We start from the raw sequence: 19,671 nt of genomic DNA, 5'->3' as shown, positions 1-19,671 counted from the left end.
GAGTTGTCGACCTTTTTAGCTTAGAACCCAAGATTTATATCAGAATTTTGGAGCACCCATTATTGCACATCATAATTGCATTACTTAAAGTGAGTTAGCTTTAAAATGCAATTTCCTCACCTTTCCTAAAGTTTGTATTTTGTTTAATGTTAATCTTTATCTGGTGGTCAGTAGTTCTTCAGTCTGGCATTTGTATTAGCGTGGAGGTTACAATAACTTTTGGGTATTATTTGAGTTCAATAAATTATCTTGCACTTTAAATTTTAGAGTTCATTATTCACATGAACGTTGATTGCTTTTTGCAATGGAGAGTAAGGTCCTTGTAGCCTTCTCTGTCTCACTTCTAGCCAGAGGAGTTTTGTAAGTTCCAAAATAGACTGTGCATCCTTAGAAGTCCTGTTCTTCTGCATACATTTCTTGCCCTACAGGCAGCCTGTACAATTTTGGCATAATTCCTGTGCAGTGGAGGTCTTGGAGCTAGAATCTCTTTCTTCCAGCCTTGAAACGACTCGTCTGTACAGCCTAAGGTAAATGAGGTTACCTTGGGCAGGAACAGGCGGTAGCAATCCTTTGTCCTTGCTGCACGCCAGCCCCTGAGCAGAAGAGCGTGCCCTCTTGCCAGGGTGGACCCGCACTGCAATCTGAAGTGACGTCCTGCTGTCACACTCTTCTAGCAGCTTTTGCAGGACAGTGAAATGTTACGTACCAGAGTCTGCATTCAGGTGACGTTGCACTGTACCTTTCCAGCTCTTTGAGGAAATAGGTTGTGTGGCTGAACGTGCTTAGCAGCAGTGACAAGGAGCTTGGTTGCTGCAGAAACTCGGGACGCTGTTGTTCTCTGCGGAGTGCAGTGCCGGGGGCTTTGGCCCATGGAGCTGCCATGCTGCTGAAAGCTCTGCTTAGCCCTCATTTGAAAAACGTGATGTGGGTCAAGAGCTCGCATCTTCGTTTCTGTGGTATGAAGGATGTGTGGAAGATGTCTGTATGCTGCAGGAAAAGCTAGCATCTCCCCTTCAAGCGATTTTTCTCATAGCAGTATTGTGGGTTTTCTGTTTATTTTCTAATCTTACTTACTAAGCTAATCTTACTAAATTCTTCCTTTCCGCTAACTTGAATGGAGACTGCAGATTGTTAATATCAGGCAGCTCGTACCTGTTGAGAGAAGCTGTGAAACTGCTGCTGACTTGACAAGTGACAGCTAGTAATTTTCTTTTACCCATGTGAGAAGTGGTAATCTTTACCCTATGCATTTTAATCTCAGTATCCCAGTCCCATGGAGAAACACGTCACGGCTGTAGAAACAGTGGAAGAGAAAACAGGTAAGCTGCCTGACTTTTCTTACAGAGCTAATTAAAATTTTTCATAACCTTTAAAATTAATTATGTAATAGTTGTATTTCAATAGAAGCTGGGCACTGCAGAGTTGCCTGGGATTCCTGCGTGCTGGTCATTGTGTAAACAAGACCAAGAAAATATTACCGCCTCCCCCAAAGTGTGTGTTTAACTGCATTAAGTATTTGAATTTTCAGCTTATTCCAAGGCTGTTACACACGTTAGACCTGGTTTCTCTGTAGTGTGTTCTTTTGTTGTACGGTTCCTTGGCGTTTCTGTGATGATTTCCATTTGCAGCGCTCTACAGATCAGACGTAAGGCCCCTGGAAGGAAGCACAGTGAGCTGTGTGGATCGAGCCTCAGGCACTCCACAGGCATCGCACTACATGACTTTCATGATCCCTGCCTTCGGGGGGATCACTTGGTGTTTCACTTCCCACATGAGGAGGTAGTTCCAGGAATCAGAGACTTGCGCAGTGGCCTTGTAGGATGTTGATAGTCAGAAAGCGACCACAGATCCTCAGTCTTCCGCTTTATCAGTCAGAAGTCCTGAAATACTGAAAATCAGATGTTACCATTTCCGAGTCATATTGATGGGAAAATAAATCTGCTTGGGTCAGAGTGCAGTTGTCAGATCAGGTCTGCTGATACACGTGGATTTTTGTTTTCCAGTTGCTGAGCTTGCAGGAAGTGTTTGCAATGAGGCACTTAAGGTAACATGCCTGTGCAGAGGATGCATTAAACAGTTACGCCACCACCTGGGAAACAAGTACCATAGGACTTTGCGTGGAAATAACCACCTTTCTTCCTAATATGGGAACTGTGATCAAATACTGATTTGAGATAAGAACTTGTCGACTTTAGAGTTTTGTTCCCAAATGCTTGTGGATGCTCTTTATCATACATTTGGAGATGTCTTCTGTCTTGCAGCTCAGGTTTAATGGTGGTTCTTAATTCCAGGCTTATGCTCTCTTTTTAAGCGAGGTTAGTGAGGTTGCCCTGAGATTCAAGAAAGCTGAGCATTAGTGCTGCCATTGCCATTTTCTTCAAATGCAGTAAACCACTCTTCCCGCAGAATGCTTTTCTGCTCTATGTTGCATGGAGATAGATGCTCCATATTATTAATGTGATATGTTTGTTAGAGTTCTGGAAACCAAACCCTATGAAGTTTTCATTGCACAGATCCCACCAAATGCAACTGTTCGAGAAGGTACTCTTTTATCCTGGAGAAGTCTTTAACCTGGGCTATCTGCCAGCTGGCTTCTCGTTTGGTAGCATTCTGTTCTTGATCTGGGTCATTAAATATTAAAAGGCAAAATGATTCTAAAAGCCAACCATTTTTTGGAGATACTAAATAACTGTAATTTGTTTCCTAATAGATAGTTTTGTCCTTGTCACTGCGTCCAACTCATTACAAAAATAAATGTGTGATGAGACAGGACTGTTCTGTAAATCTCGCACAGAGTGTATTTGCCCAGAGAATGAGCCTGAGAATATAAATTGGGGTGGGCACAGAAATAAACTAAAACTTAGGTCCGTGTGTTGGTCTCGTAGTTCAGTCGCCTGAGCTTTTCCCTCACCCTAGTAATCATCCACCCGATGCCACCAGGAGCAGGGTTCTCCAGTGGGTCCTGCCAGACCCTGCGTGGGCTGCAGGAGGGAGTCCTGCGTGCACCCACGCAGCCTGGCACTGGCACCGGCACTGCCTGCAGTGCTTTGCTACCCAGGAGCACCACTGTAAATGCGAGTAAAATGTTTGTACCACACACTGGATAAGGGGGTTCTGGATCACAGTGATGGATGCAGATGCCCTCCTCCTGAGGCAGAGCACAAAATGCCTGTAGCAGTCTTATTTACAGCCTTCTGTCTGGCAAAGCAGCGGAAATACTGGGTTATACTTAAAAAAAAAAACAAACCACAACGAACCAAAACCACCCTCCCGCAATGCTCTGTTAGTTTGCCAGCATTTCTCCTTGCGTATTTGCTGTGCTGTGAAGTCTTCTGGCTGCTTTGTTTTTATTAAAAAAGTGGTTAATATTTGCTGCTGTAACTCTTCACTTCTGATTTTCTTTTATTGTCAGATTTGTCTACGGGGATTATTTACCGGAGGAGAATTGCAACGTGCCAGAATGTAATTCCTGAAATTTTAAGAAAGGTAACTACTTTTAGAAAAATTTAGTCAAGTTATAAAACCTTAATGCTTCACTGTGGTTTATCTTGTTTAAAAGGATCACATTTCCTAATGATTTTTTTTTAAATTAGAAAAGTTACTTTTAGAGAGAAGTTAAGAGAAAAAAATTCTCTAGGAACTCATTTTATATTTAACTTGAATGGACAAAACATGTAACTGGTGGTGGTGGTTGCTTTACAGGCAGTGATGGGCTTTTAACTTTTGTACCTGGAAAAAATAAAGCTGTTTTAAAATGTTACCTGGGCCACAGTGAAAGTACAGTCATTCCCCCCACCCCAATATAATAATCCTATTGCTGTCAGTGCTTACAATTTTTGTGTGGTAGATGGTATTTTTGTAAAAGCCCAGTCTTGTGGAACTCAGCAAGAAGGTGGCAGCTGGTAATAAACACTGGGTAATTATTTCTAAGCTGAGCTTATGTACTTTGGATGTCTGATCCATGGCTCCTGAACACATTGGGTTGTAATCTCTCACAAAACCATTCTGTAAGTGAATCCAGAGGGAATTAAAATAATACTTAATATACCTATAGCATGTTGCAAGTTAAATATGCATCATAGGGTCCCTACAAAGAGGGTAAAATGTGATTCCTTAAAGGCTGCAGAAAATATAAGGACCTGGGTTGTGCAATCCCTTAGTGTGTCTCTCTTGTGTCTCTTTTAGTGACAGTCCTTTCTTCACAGGTTGTTATGGGAGAAGAATTAGCCTTAATTTATTATTTGTTTTTTTGCAGAGTATCTTGCAGCAGATAGTCTGTATACAGAAAAGTACATTTACATTCATAAGGGGTTTTTTACATATTTACAGGTTAAATAACTGTACTATTTCACAGCCTGCATGCTTAAAAGTATGCATGTACTCTTTTCTTGGTGCTGACGACTCTGTATGTTTTTGCCTCTAAACATGTGTTTGTCTCTTCCAAGCCTCACCTGCCAAGGAGAACATATCATTGCCCTATACATGCAGAATGTAAATAAACCAATGGTGAGATTTTCATCCCTTCTTTGGCCCACGCTTGCTAGATCGAGGTCACTCAGGTTGACAAGTGGGCTCTCGGAGGAGGAGGAGGCCTCCTGGGAGAGAGGAGCTGGAGCAGGGTGTCAGCCGCTGCGCCTGGCAGCAGGAGCCTCAGAGGTGCAAGCCTTTCTCCTGCTCTCATGGTTTAGCTGGCGGGTTTGGCTGCCTTGCATGTAACTGTTTGGAAGTGGCTTCTGTTATCCTTCGTAAATTAGCCGTCAGCAGCAAGAGAGAAAGCATGAAGTGATGCAGGTAAGTTGGCCTGTGGTGGTCTTGGAAATCCGGCTGTGGACCGAGCAGCTTCCCTGAATCTTGGAGTGTTTGCATGGCCTTTAGTAGCTGCTGAGGAAGTTGATCGTTCTCATCAGGGCTAAACACAGCTGATGTGCCCTCCTCCTGAATCCTCAGTCTTACCCTCTGAGGCTAGTAATACTTAGAGCTATGATTCTTCTATTTCCCAGGTCAGTGTCTTAAAAGTGCCCAACATCTACTTGGAAGAGGAATCTTGGCTTAATATGCAGAAAAGAAACATGGCTATGAAAACTCATTGTCTTACGTGGACACAGTATGCATCCCTGAGTGAGGAGTCTGTCTTCAGAGAGAGCTTGGAGAATCCAAACTGGTGAGTGCTGGCCTCTGGGTGTAGCAATGCCCCTGTGCTGGCTCAGGGCTGCTACTGCAGGCCCATGGCCCTGAAAAGGGATTTTCTGTTGCCCTTTGAATGCTTGGAATGAGAAGAGTCTGAATAATAATTTCTTTGGTATGTCTTGAATGCATTTGAAGCAGCAACTGTAGATGTCCTGTAGCTTTCCTCTGGCTTGTTCGGATACGAGGTTAGGTTCTCTGGCCAGAGCACAATAATTGCTGGAAATTAATTTTCTGTGTGCTGCTCTGCAGTCATAGAAGGCTGCCCCGCTGTTCCCGCACAGCAGTCATAGCCGGAGTGTTCGTTTTGCTCTCCTGTCTACCAACAGATGCTTGGACAGCAGTTTAAAAATTATCAGCTCCCTCCTGCTTGCCAGCCATTGGCATGGAGCATACTTGTTCCCAAACAATTTTCTTTCTCCGGTGTCTGGCCTGGTGTGCCCCAAAGATGTAAGCTGCCGTGGGACTTGTGTTTGTGCAGAGTGGAGCCTAGAAATGTCTTTATGCATGTTTACGGCAGGATCAGAATGGAATTTCTAATTTCTGTAGCATTGAAATGAGCAGGTATGTGATACATCTGACTGTTTTTAAAAAAAGATTTATTTCCGGCTGATGTCAGCCCCATTAATTCTTAAGTTGTTCTGGTGTCTCTTGTAATTAGTCATTACTTTTGCCTTGTGATGTTCCTTGGGAAGCGTGGCAAGGTCCAGCAAGGTCCATGTGACTTCAGAAAGCTCTAAGCATGTTTAAGAAAAAACCCACCAACTTCAGATGAAATTAAATTCTTTGTGGCTCAGGTGTTTTTGAAATCTCTATGCTGGGACATTACTGTTTGAGGACACGTTCCTCTGGCTTTTTAAACTGTTTTGTTTCAGAAGTTTGCTGGGAACCTGTCCTTACTGAGGCTTCCTCCACATCAGAGTTCCAGTGCAACTGTAGACGTTGGTCCTGTTGGTGCAGAAACTCTTAACTACTGCAACTGGTCCCTCACTCACGCCCTGTTTTCAAGGCTTTTCAGTTCCAGTTTAGGAAAGACACTGTCCTCAGCGTGCTGCTTCTGCTCCTGCAGGCTTGTGCAGGGGAGTTGTTCGAGCTTGGTGTTACCACCACTCACTTTTACCTTAAAGCATACAGTGGCAGTTGGGAAGGCAGAGGCGTAGGTGGGCTGCCAGAGTGTGATTGCAGCCTCAGCAGGTTCACTTACACAGGCTGTCAATGCCTGCCGGGGCGACGGTGCCTCTGGAGGTACCGTGGGCACCGATGCAGGTCAGCAGCTGCAATATGTAGCTGCAGGAGCCTGCGGATCTCAGCTGTGCTGCCCTGGCCAGGTAGCTTCAAGGATACCTGGGTGTGCCTGTGCACACCACTGTCACCTCTTCAGGAGTCTTATGGAGGTAATAGGATCTAACAAATGCTGTCTGGCAAAACAGGTGTGAAATTTCAGCTGCATGTGGTATACGTATGGTGACATTTACATTTGAATAGATGAAGGAATTATGCAAAGGGCATAACGTTAACAGCATACTATTGCACTGGAGGGAAATAAGAAAACACACAATGAGGAGATTCAAGTGATCCTGATTAGTGGGAAAATTGTACATTATGCCCTTAAAGAGAGAAAAATGTTATGAGAGTGATGGTAACCTGAGTACAGACAGAAACTTGTCTTTCTCCCCTACTAAGCACTGCTGGGCAGATTTCAATAGCAACTCTTCAGGGCACTAAAAGCGTGAAGAGAATGAGAAAATTCTGCACCTCAGTCAGGCGCCGTGCGCGTGTTGTAGCGGGCTGGCTGTTTGTTTAATCAGCTTTAACATGACATTGTTAAGGATACTGATAAACGAAAGCAGAGCACCGCTTTGCTGGCTTGCATCTCGATCAGCCACCTGAGCAGGTAGACTGCCGTCGCCTCTCCCTGCACCTCCCGGGTGTGTGGTGGACTCCGCGCGGGCACTGCCTGCTCCCAACCCAGCAGGGAGCTGGTGGCTCGGGAGGTGTCGGGGTGGTGGCTGCAGGCTGCCCTGCAGGCGTTCCCTGGGGTGCGTTACAGCCGTGGCACCCGCAGCCCTGCTCTGTGCCTCTGCATGGAGATCGCTTGCCAGTGGGGTTAGCGACAGAGCTGCTGCTTTGGAGAGCTGCAGCCTGCTTCCAGGCACACGTGGTGGGATGGTTCTGATGGGAATCCAGAATGTTTCTACCCCTGTCCGATGAAGTTGTAACTGTCTGTGCTGACTTCAGCCCAGCTACGTTGTACGCCAATACGCTGTAGAAAATCAAACCACGAATCCAGTCCCTGCAGGGACCAGTGGCTTAGACGTTTAGCAGAACCTCATCCATAGGACGTGGATTAGTTTACCCAGTTTGAGGTTGACAGTTACATCCTTTATTATTTTCAGCTAGAGAACCGCAAGTCAGGGAAGGGAGACTGCGACCTTCCTGATGTCCCTAATGGAACTGGGGCAATTGAAGTGTTGGTTGCTTAGTCCCAAACAGTCAATTTAACCACAGCGTAGTTCTTCCTCTTAATGTCAGGTGGTTATTTTGTCCTAAATAAATGTGATGCCAACTGCTGCATATTCTTGCAAAGTGAATTATTGTGGGTGCTTCCAAGCAGAGCATATAAATGTCTGAAAAGATCTAGTAGCAAACAAACATTACCATAAACCACTTATAAACCATTGAAAAAGCCATGATGAGGCATATCTGTATATTCAGAGGCCAGAAAGCACCTGTGTTATCCTCTTGGCTGAACTCCTTCACGACACTTTTTACTCGGTTTCCATGATTTAATTGCTGTTATAGACAAGCATCTCATCTTGATGACTAAATTCCAAAGAAAGCCAGTTAGTCCCTGCGGGCAAGGCCTGGCTACAGGCAGAGCCGCAGGCAGGGCAGGTCCAGACCCGAGCGTGTCAGTGCTGCCCGGGCGTTTGCTGGCGCTGCCCGGGGCTTGCTGGCAGTGCCGCGGGATGCAGCTCTGGAGGGCTCCGGGGCTCGCAGCTTTCACTGCTGGTATATCAAACCTGTCTGAATCCTGTCAGCTGCTCCCCTCCACTTGCATGCGTACATGTTTGGGTTAGGGACAATTTCTAGAGTAATTCACTTGCGCTTACCCTAAAAGCAAATGTTACGTACTTTATGTTTGAGCTTGCTTTCCACCCAGCTGAGCTAGGCAGCATCCGTGTTGATGGGGAGGGCTCTGGGAAGAGTTGTCTGCGCACAGTGCCAAACTGAAGGGGAAAGTCAGTGCCAAAACTCCCCTATAACTGCCTGGATTTATGTTGAAGTTGTGCACTGGCAAATTTCCATGTGTCTGGCCAGGTTATACCTGTCTTTCCGCAATGGAGAGTCCCTGTATAGCTTGAGTTTTGTCTCTGGTGTCGTTTGCCATCCCTCTGTGTTTTGGTTTGACTGCTTTCCCCCCTCCCCACCAGGAGCATATCTTTGCTTTTTCATTTTGTATCCCTCAATTGCCGTCAGATTCCTTTTATTACTCAGCAGTTTCCCTCATTTCATACAGCCCGAGGGAGCTGAAGTCTCTCACAGCACGGTGGGCGCAGGGTGAGAAGATGTCTCCCTGATGTGGAGGGATGCATGTGATGCATGAGCAGTGCTTGTCAGCTGGAGATAGGAATTAAAAAATCTCCCTCTTTTGAAGAGCCTTGCACTAGATGTAACTTTTAATTTAGTTTTGAAAGCCATGAAGGCTTTGGAAACTCTCCCTGACACTATCTGAACAAGAATATTGCTAGACTTTTTATACTAAAGACACTTTAATTAAACTCCCATCATGAAAACAATTAGACCAAATTTGCTGTACTTAAGTAGTCAATAATTTAGTAGTTGGATCTCATTAATAGACTTCTCCCTGTGACTGTGTTGTAATGATGCGGCATTGCCAGCTGCGTGCTACGGAAATCAATCAGAGATCAATATTTTCTTTGAGCCTCCCTCTTCTGTTCTCTACAATGGTGAAACTGCAAAATGAGTAAATAAATCCCACTGCAGCTGTGTTCAATTGTGGATTTTTACTGCTGACATCCATCCTGTGGTTGAGGGGAACTTCTCATGTTCTCCAGCTCCTTCACTTGAACTCCACTTGTTTGTCTTCTTACCGAATTGCATTGACAGAAATAATAAATCGGTGGTGCTGGGTTCACGTGCATACTGCGAGGATAGGAGTGGGGGTCTTCTCCTCACTGTTACCACTGCCTCTGTCTAGCTTGGGTGGGATGATGTCCTGAGGACTCTATAAAATCGTACAAGTGTATTTCACTGTGTCTGCAGTTGGCTTTCATGATTCTGGAGATGGCTGTTGTGTCTTCTCCAGACCTCTCTGTTGCTGCTCTTTGGCTTCTCCAGTAAGCACATGTCTTTCCTGAAGCAGAGTCCAGCTGGACCTTCAGCAGCGCTGACCGCGTGAGATGGTCGTTACACACCTCTCGTTACGCTGATGTTCCTGCATCTCATTATGTTTGCCTTTGAGATTGTCATACAAAATATGTGAATGTAAGAGATTAATCCCTTACTCGGGTATCAAACACTAACTTTCTAACGTAGAGTTTACACTTAATGTTTACCAAGTAGACAGAAGAATAAAAGGATGTTATGTTCCTGTTTCTTAGGACAGACTTCACACAAAAAGGCAGAATATCGGTTACGGGGGCAGGTCTGCTCAACTGTGTGTTGGAAGCTTTTGCTCAATCGTTTTTAAAACAAGGTGTGAAGAAGGTAAGTAATTTATTGCTTGAATTTCTTCCCCGAATTATATTCTAAATTTTTTCAAAGCACAGATCATCTGGGCTCAAAATTAAATTGGTGTTTTAAGTCTGGATTCTTTATATCTTTTAATTGTTGAAAAAATATTTGACCTTTTCTTTTGTCTACAGAGAATAAGCAGAACGAAAATGGATTTAGTTTTATTATGGTAATAGTTTTATTTCAAATACATTTTAAAACATGGCATGTATGACTGTATCAGTTTCTGTAATTCATTCGTATTCCTGATTTCCCCCAGGCATTGAAACAGTTCTTCTTCCTAATGCCTCATTGTACCAGCTAATACTGTAATAATAATTTGCGATTCTATAGCACCTTTAAACTGAAATAGTCAAAAGTAGTCAACATGAATTTGTATCATGTCACGCATTTTTCTCCAGTAATGTTAGATTTTTTTGGCAGCTTGATGTATTTACAATAGCCACAGTCAATCTCCCTGTAGCAGTTCTGTATACTTCAATAGTTCTGTCTTTCAGTAAGAATTATGAAAGAGGATAAAAGCTATCCAGCTATCCAGCAGAGCATCCCAAGGGAGTTAGTGTTCAAAGGCCTTTCGTTCTGGGAGTCACGTCATATCGATAAACTAGGTTTAACAGCAATGTCTCCTAAAGCATTCGTTGGGAAATGAAGTTTCGTGGAAGTCTTGCTCTCTGGAAGTTTGTGCCTTGAAGAGATTTGGAGGTTCGGGTTGTGCTGTACAAACTGTTTAAAATTTATACCTGCTGAAAAAGGAGCAAGAAGGAGAAGGAGGGAATATTTAATTAAACTTTTTTAATGAGAAAGTAAGAGGGGTTTTTTCTTTTTTTTTTTCTTTTTTTTTTCTTTTTTCCCCCCTCCAGTTTGTATCTTATTTCAGATGAATGAAAGCATAAACATGGCATTTTCCTGGCTAGCCCATGAATCTTACGTACTGCAAGACTATAATGAACCTATATTTACCACTATTTATCACTTTTTAGTTATCTAATGGAGAAATTTGTTTTTCAGATGAACTTAGATGTCCACAGTTCAGATCATGCCTTACGCTATTCTTTAATTATTCATGGGGACCAAGTGGTTAATACTGTTGAAGGTTTTTTTTGTTTTGGGTTTTTTTGGTTTGTTTTGGTTTGTTTTTGTTTTTAAGTGGCCTTAGCAGTGTCCTGTTTTTTCTCAGTGGGTGTTGGAGCGTGGAGCCTGTCCCTTTGGACACTCTCCTCTCTGGTGGCGCAGGGGCCGACAGCCCCAACCTCTCGTTCGTGCTGCAGAAGCTGATTTTGGAATCTGTGCCCCAAAAGCTGTAGACGGAAATGTATTTCAAATGGCGTGGCCATTTATTCATTTGCTTATTCTTGGTAACTATAAGATCTTTTTGTTGTGGCTTTAAAAGAAAAAAAAGACATAAGTAGACAGCTATGCTAGTGTAAGCAATGACTGTGAGCAGTGAAACACGTCTCGCCGGCTTATGACAGCGCAGAGCTAGCGGATAAAAGAAACTAGTTCACAATATCTCTACAATGCTGCATTAGAAATCCTTTAGCAATTTTGGCTATGTCTGCAGATCTGTGATTTTTCAGAAAATTTTCAGAAAAATACAAGCGCATCAGATGTGGTATAAATGTACAGTCTTGCCTGTTTTTTTCCGTCTCCCTAAGGCAGCAGCTGTATATGCATTTCATTTCTTCTAAGCTGTTAGATAGGGTTCCTTTTGTGGCTTGGCCGTAGAGTAGTTTTGAGGCACATTTTACCCAAATGTAATAAACGGCAATACAAAGATGATCTTTAAAGTTTTAAAATATATGTTGCATGAATGACAATGCTTGATAAATGTTCTTCAAGCTTCCATTTACTTCGTATCTTCCAGTACCTGATCTGCATCCTTCCTAATGGCCTGACCAAAAGGCATTGCTTTTCTTGCACCTGGTATAATTGGTTGGAATACGTAAGGATGTTACTTTCAAAGCCAAACCATGATTCCTGCTTTATCTCCTCGGTCCTGACAGCAGTGCACTTCTCCATCCGTTTGGAGAGGCTCAGATGAGATAAGGGAGTAAGGAAACAGTGGGAGGCAGCAATGTGGGGGCAGAGGAAATGGAGTAGGGGATGAGCTACATGAAGAGCAGGAGAAAATACTGTATGTATATTAAATTTTGTGCATGACTGCAATAAAGCTCATGTATTCACACAATCAATATTAAATATCTTTATTTTACAGAAGGAGAGAGAAAAGTTACTATTCATTAAACTATTCATGGACACCAAAGGCACTGATCTTTTTGATAATTATTTTTGTAACTGAGATATGAGCCTATTCTGTGGGTAGGGGGTTTTTTAATGACTAACAGAACGACAGTGACATTTTATGGCTCCTCATATTTGTCACATTTCTCTTATTTTATTCCAACTCTGAACAAAAATGTAGGAGATAAAGTTCTCCTGCCCTGCTTTTGTTTGTAGAAGTCAGTGCATTTGGGTGGAAATTACAGCATTTATGATTTTTTTTGCCTTACCTGTTCAGAAAAGGTATTAATGAATGATATGCACCCACATTATTGCCAATAAAACTTTCCCCCTGAATAATTCAAAAGTCTGAGCAGATATGCCAGTAAAACCCAGCTACCAGCACACCCTGTTCTGGGTCTATTGGTGAGAGCCTGGCTTCCTCCGGAGAGGGGAGAGAGTGCTCCGTAGTCTGCAGCCAAAGTCTGGGAGAAGTTTCCAGCCCAGGAGGGGTAGTGGTGGCCCCTAAAGTCAGCCTTTGTGTCTGTGAGTTTTTAAAATTTGTTTAAAAAGTGGCCTAATTAGTTTGTATGTGTCTGAGTTATGATGATCCCTGCCAGTGTGAAGCAGTACAGATGACAAAGTTACGAGTGGTTTTAAGGCCACGCAATAAAGGAGCATTTGTAGCAAGAAACTTTTGTTATGTTGGTAGATGTTTTATCCGTTGCCTCTTAAGTGTTGCAACATTTCTGTCATTTTCACTTCTTGGTTTCTTTCTTAGATTCCTTTTGCTTGACTTGAATATATAAGGAGATGGAAATTAAAGGCTGTGATGGAGTGTTTGTTAAATGATGGAGCTGACCTCAAATAGCAAATATTTAACTGAGAAATGTTTTGTCATGGTTTCAAAAAAATGGAAGGTATTAGATGCTCTTTTCAGAGACAGCATAAAATTTTCTGCTAGTCTGTTAAAATGCTAACTTGCTTTTGTACTGGCAGTGGAAATGAGGTATGCACTGTGATATGCATTGCCTTCATCACCTTCAGACAGGCCATTTATACTTTTCCTGTATATCACCTAACCTCTTACTTAAAACTTAGAGTGTTCGGTAAGGATGTGGAGGATGTTAAAGACGTGACATATTCTCTCTGTCCCTATCAGCCGGGAGTCCAGTCTGGCTCCTGGCAGATATTCCAGATATAAGCGTAGGCTGCTCAACAAGTCTGTGGTGCTGGAAATTCCTTAGACTGCCATTTCACATTTCCTTGTTACCCTGTCCCCCCGCTGCTGGATCAGTGTGCGTTCTGTGGTTTCAGTGTACTGGCTGTGGTGACAAAGTGGCACTCGCCGGAGGAGTCACCCATAGCCGTTCCTGAACTGGGAATCAGCTGGGCTCCCATCCCTTTGAGTGCTTTGGGGTATTGCACCGATAAGGGTAGGAGCATGTAGACACTTACGGCAGGGTAGCTTCTTACAGTAGCAGAGTACCTCCACCTTTGAAAAATAAAACTATTCCATGGCTTGTCCGCCAGAGAAGCTTTTAAGCTGCAGCTGTAGAGGTGCAGAGTTTAATGGGCAGGCAATGTTTGTTCTGCATTTCAAGTGCATCACTGCACTCTAAGCAGTGTAAATTTAGCTCCTTTAAGCCTGATCTCCTGGGGCTGAGATTTAAGTGTTTGAACTTTAGTTGAAAGGAATATATTGATTAGGCTTTGATTTAGTTGTTCCTTGCTGAAAAGATAGTGTATAATGACTTGTACCTGCCCTTTCATATTTTATTCATTTAATGGAGTCCCCTCTCATTCCCCTTTTCTTCCTCAACACCATTTTGCCTAAAAGTCCACAGTGCTACGAGGAGAAATAAAAGAAAAAGCAGTTGTCATGCTGTGAACATAATTGATTCAATAAGTAACATTTTTAAATTCCCTAGGCAAACCTCTGAGTCTTCACTTATGTCAATTAGTGCTTCATTCTGTAAACAGTGGCATGTCCAATTTAGACTGATAGACTAAGGTAGTCAGCTTATTGCCTTCTTAAAGAATAGGCATGAAAGTTGAACTGTTTTTCATAGATATAAAATATCTTGTCCAGTTTTTCCAGAGAGATGTGAAAAGAAATTCTCTTGACCTATTTGTTAAAGTTAATTGTCTTTTTTTTCCTCCTCTCATGGTGACTCAAACTGAGAAATCCTTTTTCTTTTATCTTGACAAACAGAGAGCATACTAGAGTAAGCCTTAGCCCCACACAGGTTATAGCTAAGCTCCAAGCTTGCTTCAGTCCACAAGATCTGACCAAACATCAGAGGTAGGGTTGGCAAATTACTACAATTTCAGTACACAGAGCCAAAAAGTGAGGGGAAGAGGGATGTTGTGGATTTTCTTATCTAAAGTGAGTGTTTTTTGCTTTTCACCAAATATGAAGCTTCTCCTCTCTCACTTTGTACTGAGCCTTGAACTTAAATTCATTTCAAAATAGAGAAGCATCTAGCTGTGAAGCAGTCTGTAGCCCTGATGTGGGAAGAGCACTTGATTGAAAGCTTCCCCCCATTTTTCAGATGGCTGCCCTGCTGTAAGTAGTTCAGTGGTTCGCACCCGCGCCGCTATCGCTGGTTGGTGAGTGCCTCGGGCTCGTCTGCAGTGAGCCCCCGCAAACAAACAGATCCTCTAGATTCAACCTACATTTTGCTTTAATAACCGTTCATTGTTTGGTACTTCCTCCTTCCTTCAGTCCTGCAGGAAGAAATATTCACCTTCATGGTCCTCTGATGGCATTTTTTACTTAATTTCAGTATTGCTTTCCTTCATTATAGAAATAATCGTACTGGCTTTCTGGGGAGCTTTCATCCTCGCACACCCAATTGCTTGCAAAGAATATGAATGATGGTATTTCCTTTTTAAAGAGGGATATACCAAGGTGCAGGGATGAGAAGTGGCTTGGTCCAAGCAAAGGGGTGGCAGAACTGGAGTCAAATGTGTGACCTGATCAAGTGCCCTAGTTTCGTGCAGCCTTGACTTGGAAGCGCTTGCAGGCAGGTTCCCCCTGAGCAGCCTGTGCCGCAGCGCTTCTTGTGCCTCCCAGGCAGTGGGGAGAACCACACTGAGTTAGTGCGGGTGCATAAAATGCAATTTTTTTTTTTTAAGGCTTTACTGGGATGTTTTTGGGTACCCTTTTTAATGTATGAAATACTTAAGTTGTGTGTAAAACTGGCATTTATTTGTGCTTTTTTCCCAGGGTATTAAAATAATGGAGACACTTCTTCAGGAGCAGTGTGGGTGATCGTGATCTTAATGAGCAGTTGTAAGTGCAACATCCATCTACAGTTAAGAAAAATTGTTCAGAGTTTGTGATACCTACTGCACATTGTGCTCCTTGTAGTTCTACAAATAAATGTGGATTTTTGTACATTATAAATAGCATGCAACTTCTGTGGAATTTTCAAGAAAACTAATGATGTACTGTATTAGGCTTAATACTATTGCAGAGTTTCTGAATAGTATGTTGTTTAAGATGACTTCTGTGTCCTCTGTTTCATGCTCTGTTAATATATCATGAGTGTGATAGTCCTAGTAAAATAAGACATTGGTTCTATCTAAGGATTTTTACTCAAAAGTAGTATCTTCAGGGGTTATCTGTGGAGGGAAGATTTGGTCAACTCTTAAATTAGCTTCAGAACAAGAGCAAATGGCTATTGATTACCTCCCAATAAATGTTCTTCTAAAACCTGTTTTCTCTGCTTTTGCAGGAGAAAATGTGTTTGTGTAGAGTTTCCTTGGAACTGCATATCTTCATCGCCATTGGAATTCCATGGCTGTAGTCTGAAACTTACTGGGACCATTTTATTGAGGAAAGAGCATTTAATATGCGCAGCTGGAAGAAAAGAAGACCATAGACTGCAAATCTTTTACAAAAGATTAAGGAATCGTACTACTTAAGGGAATGTTGATCATGAAAATCACAGAGGAACAAGTGTAAGCTTGGAAACAGCATCTTCATGTGAATTGGTGCTATAATCTCTAGAGACTAAGAATTCAGTAAGGGAACATAGAGCAACAAAACAAAAATAGCCCTTGTTGCTTTGAGGACACCCTTGCCTAGTCAACCAGTTGCTTTGTGTCTTATTAAGGGAGGTGGAAGCACACCTCCTGTGCTGTTTATTTCACAGCTTAATTCTGTGGGGTAGAGGCTTCCTTCTACAGAAATGAAGCTCAGCTGTAGCAGCTGAGTAGAGTTACTGTTCCCCGCTTGAGTCACTCTATTTCAGTTCTGATTGCTGTGTTGGAAGTATTTGGTTATTATACCCCTGCCAGCATGATTATTTTCAGCTGTAAAGACATGCCTCAGTACAAGTTTTGCATATATTTGAATTCTTTCAGAAAGTATTTATCTTGTGCTTCTGAATAGAAGAAGAAACCTGGAGGGGAGTTGGTCAAGTGCAAGTAAAGTTCCTGACGAAGGGTGTCTCATACGCTTCTCCTCCTTTTGTTCCAAACACCGCATCAGGATAGTTTTATTTTAAACTTCTTTTTTAAAATTCAGGTAAGCACAAGCCGCCTTGGATACACTTCCTGAGTTAGGGTAATACCACACTTTACAAATAGCCCCATTAAAATCAGTGTTTGTTCTTTGTGGAGATTTGAACCTCTTATTTGATTGCCACAAAGCAAAATGATCAGCTTCGCATTTTTCAGGGTGGGTTGTGTTTTATTTTCTCAAATGTGATGTAAACTCTTGGTGGACTCTTCCTTACGCTATGTCTGAGTGCTGTGAGCCTGCTTATTTCAATATTTAATGGTCTCAGCTATCCTATTCTGAAGCTAAATGAGTGTGCTACTAAAGAGCTGAGCCACAGACTGTGGCCACGTGCCAGCTCTCCAGTAGTGTAAATCCTCTGCTTACGTGGCTGGTGCTATAGGTTTACGCTATGGGAAATGCTAGCCCATACCTTGTGATGAAAGAGCCATGACAGTCCTTAGGAAATGACCGTATTTTGTATTGGCACAGCAGAACAAAATACTTTCCTTCATCTTTCTTATTTTGGTTGTTAACTGATTCTTGTGAATTTGGACTCTGAATGCTGAACAGTAAATATTTATGAAATGTAATGGCCAAGACTAAATACATTCATTAGCATATTTATTTTTATTGAGTTGCTTCTTTGTGTGCCTGAGCAAATTATCAAATTACTTCTGTTTGAACTGCTGCGTACAGTTTTAGGACTAGCATTTTTATTCTCGCATCACTCTGGCTTTTGGAATTAGAATAGGAAGCATTTGCATCCTCCCCCACCCCCAAAGTAGAAGTAGTCTTTGAATAATGGAAGTCCAAAATCCACTCTCTTCTTCACAGCCTGAGTTGCCCATCTGCTTACTGCTAGGTGCCAGAAAGAGAAGGGTTAAGACTTCTGGGAGCAAGGTGCTTTTTGTGAGGCTGGGGAATACGGTCAGGGTGGTGGATTCGCCTGGCCCTCGCTGGAGGTGGCAGGACCATCTCGGCTCATCCCCCGGGGCTCAGGTCTGCCCCTGGCCTGCTGGAGAACAGCCCCGCTGGGCCGGGCAGCGACCCTGCTCCAAACTGCAAACCAGCACCTGCAAGTAGCTTTTGTTTTGAAGATCTTCAAGTGCTGTGTCCTGTGTTGGAGCTTAAGTCATCCCGCTTTAAAAGGTGTCCCTGCGTTTCCCCTGGGAGCAGTCACCGGTCACAGGGAGGTCTGAGGGGCTCTTGTCGGCAGGGCGGACGAGTCCCTCAGGACACCGCGAAGCGAGTGATCAGGACACGGGGACATGATGGGCATGTTCCCCAGAGAGCATGTGCAGTGTCATGGTATCAAACATATAGGTCAATCCCAGCGGGCGATTAACTTCACCCATCTAATTTTTTTCGGAAATAACTTGCCTTTTTTTTTTTCACTCTGTGTGTCTGTATGTTTCTTCCTGATGTATATTGTCATAGCAAGATAAAGCTAAACATTTTCAGATACAGAAGATAAACTGACCAGGTCTGATGTGCCCTTGCAGACCACCTGTAACACAGTGTGTCTTGTTACACTGATCTCTAGGCATAAAGAGAATCCCCTAATGGCTCAAAAAAATGAGAAAGCTCCCTGTTTATAAGTTTTATGTAGTTGCTCAAATGTTTAAAACTTTCACCGACTGCAATCATGATGGTTTAAATTATGATTTTACTTACTTAGAGTATTTTTCCTGGGACCTGGACAGCGGGAGCTTTGACAACGTTGGCCTTTAGACATCAGTGTTCCCAGCAGTCCTGCCAGCCTCTTTTTCTAAATAACAGGATGGTGAACAAAAAGGAAATACTGTTTTTCAGATTGTTTTATGAAACTAGTTGATACACACTCATTTAATTGTAGCAAAGTTAAATTTAAAAATTAAGAAAACTAGTATTTCATTCTCTTAATTGTTGTATTGTAGTGTCCCATTAAAGCTCATCTATGAACATTTCCATTAAAGGGTCATCTTCTTTGTCTAGTGTCTAACTCTTATCTCTGATAGAAGAATGTTGTCTGCCAGGTGTCAGCCGGAATTCATTTCCTTGTTTATAGAATACGTATAAAAACAGTCAGTGTGTCCATCCCATTTGTCTCCAGATGTTTGTCATCTTGCTGGGTTTCATTCTGCCCCAGTGCTGAACTTTCTGTGGCTCTGTTAGAAAAACCTTTTGAAAACACTTTGTTATACGCAGGAAGTTAATTCTTCTTCATGTGCTGCATTTATTGACAGTTGCCTTTTCAGGTTTTTCCTGCTGTGATCAGTCTAATGGAGCAAATTTTTCGAAGCCTCTCAAGAGCCTAAACCTGGCTGCCTTTCAGCAAGCTTTGGACCCCTGGAGATAGGCTGCTGGTCCCTGGACGGCCGAGTCCCCGGCGCCTGGGGAGAGCCTCCAGCCGCCCGGCCGGGCACGGGGAGATGCTGAAGAGGGGACGCGGGGGCTTCGTCACCCCTCGGGTGCTGGGCATGGCTGCGTCTGTGAAAGCAAATGGCAAAGCCCTCCAAGTACAGTGTGTGGGAGCTGAAGGGACAGGAGGGGGACCGAGAACCTGGCGCTGGCTTTAGAAGGCAGTAGGGCATCTGAGGAGATAACAGATAGAAGGAGCAAACTCCCAAGAGTAGCAGGGCTGAGCTGAGACGATGCCCATGCTCCTGACGCAGCGGCACATGAGCAACCTTGAAGTCACCTACAAGTCCCCTCTGCTCGAGGTGCCAGGTTCTTGGGGCTGAGCTGTCCCCCATTGAAAGCTGCCTTTGTGTTGCAGATGTGAGCTCAAGGGAATTGCATGCAGTGATGCCGTGGGGCTGGTCAGCCAGCAGCCTTCCCACCTCCCCTGGCACGGCAGCAAGAAGGAGCAAATGCCTTGAATGCCCAGCAAGGCAGCGGATGGGTGAGCGAACTGTCAGAGTGGGAAGCTGGCTTGCTGTGTTTTTTGAAGAGCATAGCATGCTAGGTGTGATTGAACACTTTTACCCATGTGTTTCTAAGAAGTGACATTTTTT

At 43.2% G+C, this 19,671-nt stretch overlaps 1 protein-coding gene across 1 annotated transcript; it reads left to right on the top strand.

The window, feature by feature from the left end:
- The first annotated feature begins 1,264 nt into the window (after positions 1–1,264).
- On the top strand, positions 1,265–15,439 carry PRELID2 (PRELI domain containing 2). Its single transcript, XM_009579903.1, has 5 exons — positions 1,265–1,319; positions 3,413–3,486; positions 5,001–5,161; positions 9,810–9,915; positions 15,395–15,439. The coding sequence occupies exons 1-5, from the start codon at positions 1,274–1,276 to the stop codon at positions 15,437–15,439; spliced, it is 432 nt and encodes a 143-aa protein (XP_009578198.1). The 5' UTR covers positions 1,265–1,273.
- The last annotated feature ends 4,232 nt before the right edge of the window (positions 15,440–19,671 follow it).

This window comes from Fulmarus glacialis, unplaced genomic scaffold, assembly GCF_000690835.1.
Source record: "Fulmarus glacialis isolate BGI_N327 unplaced genomic scaffold, ASM69083v1 scaffold32916, whole genome shotgun sequence".
In the NCBI taxonomy this organism is placed as follows: Eukaryota; Metazoa; Chordata; class Aves; order Procellariiformes; family Procellariidae; genus Fulmarus; species Fulmarus glacialis.
This window is presented reverse-complemented; position numbering and strand designations above follow the sequence as displayed.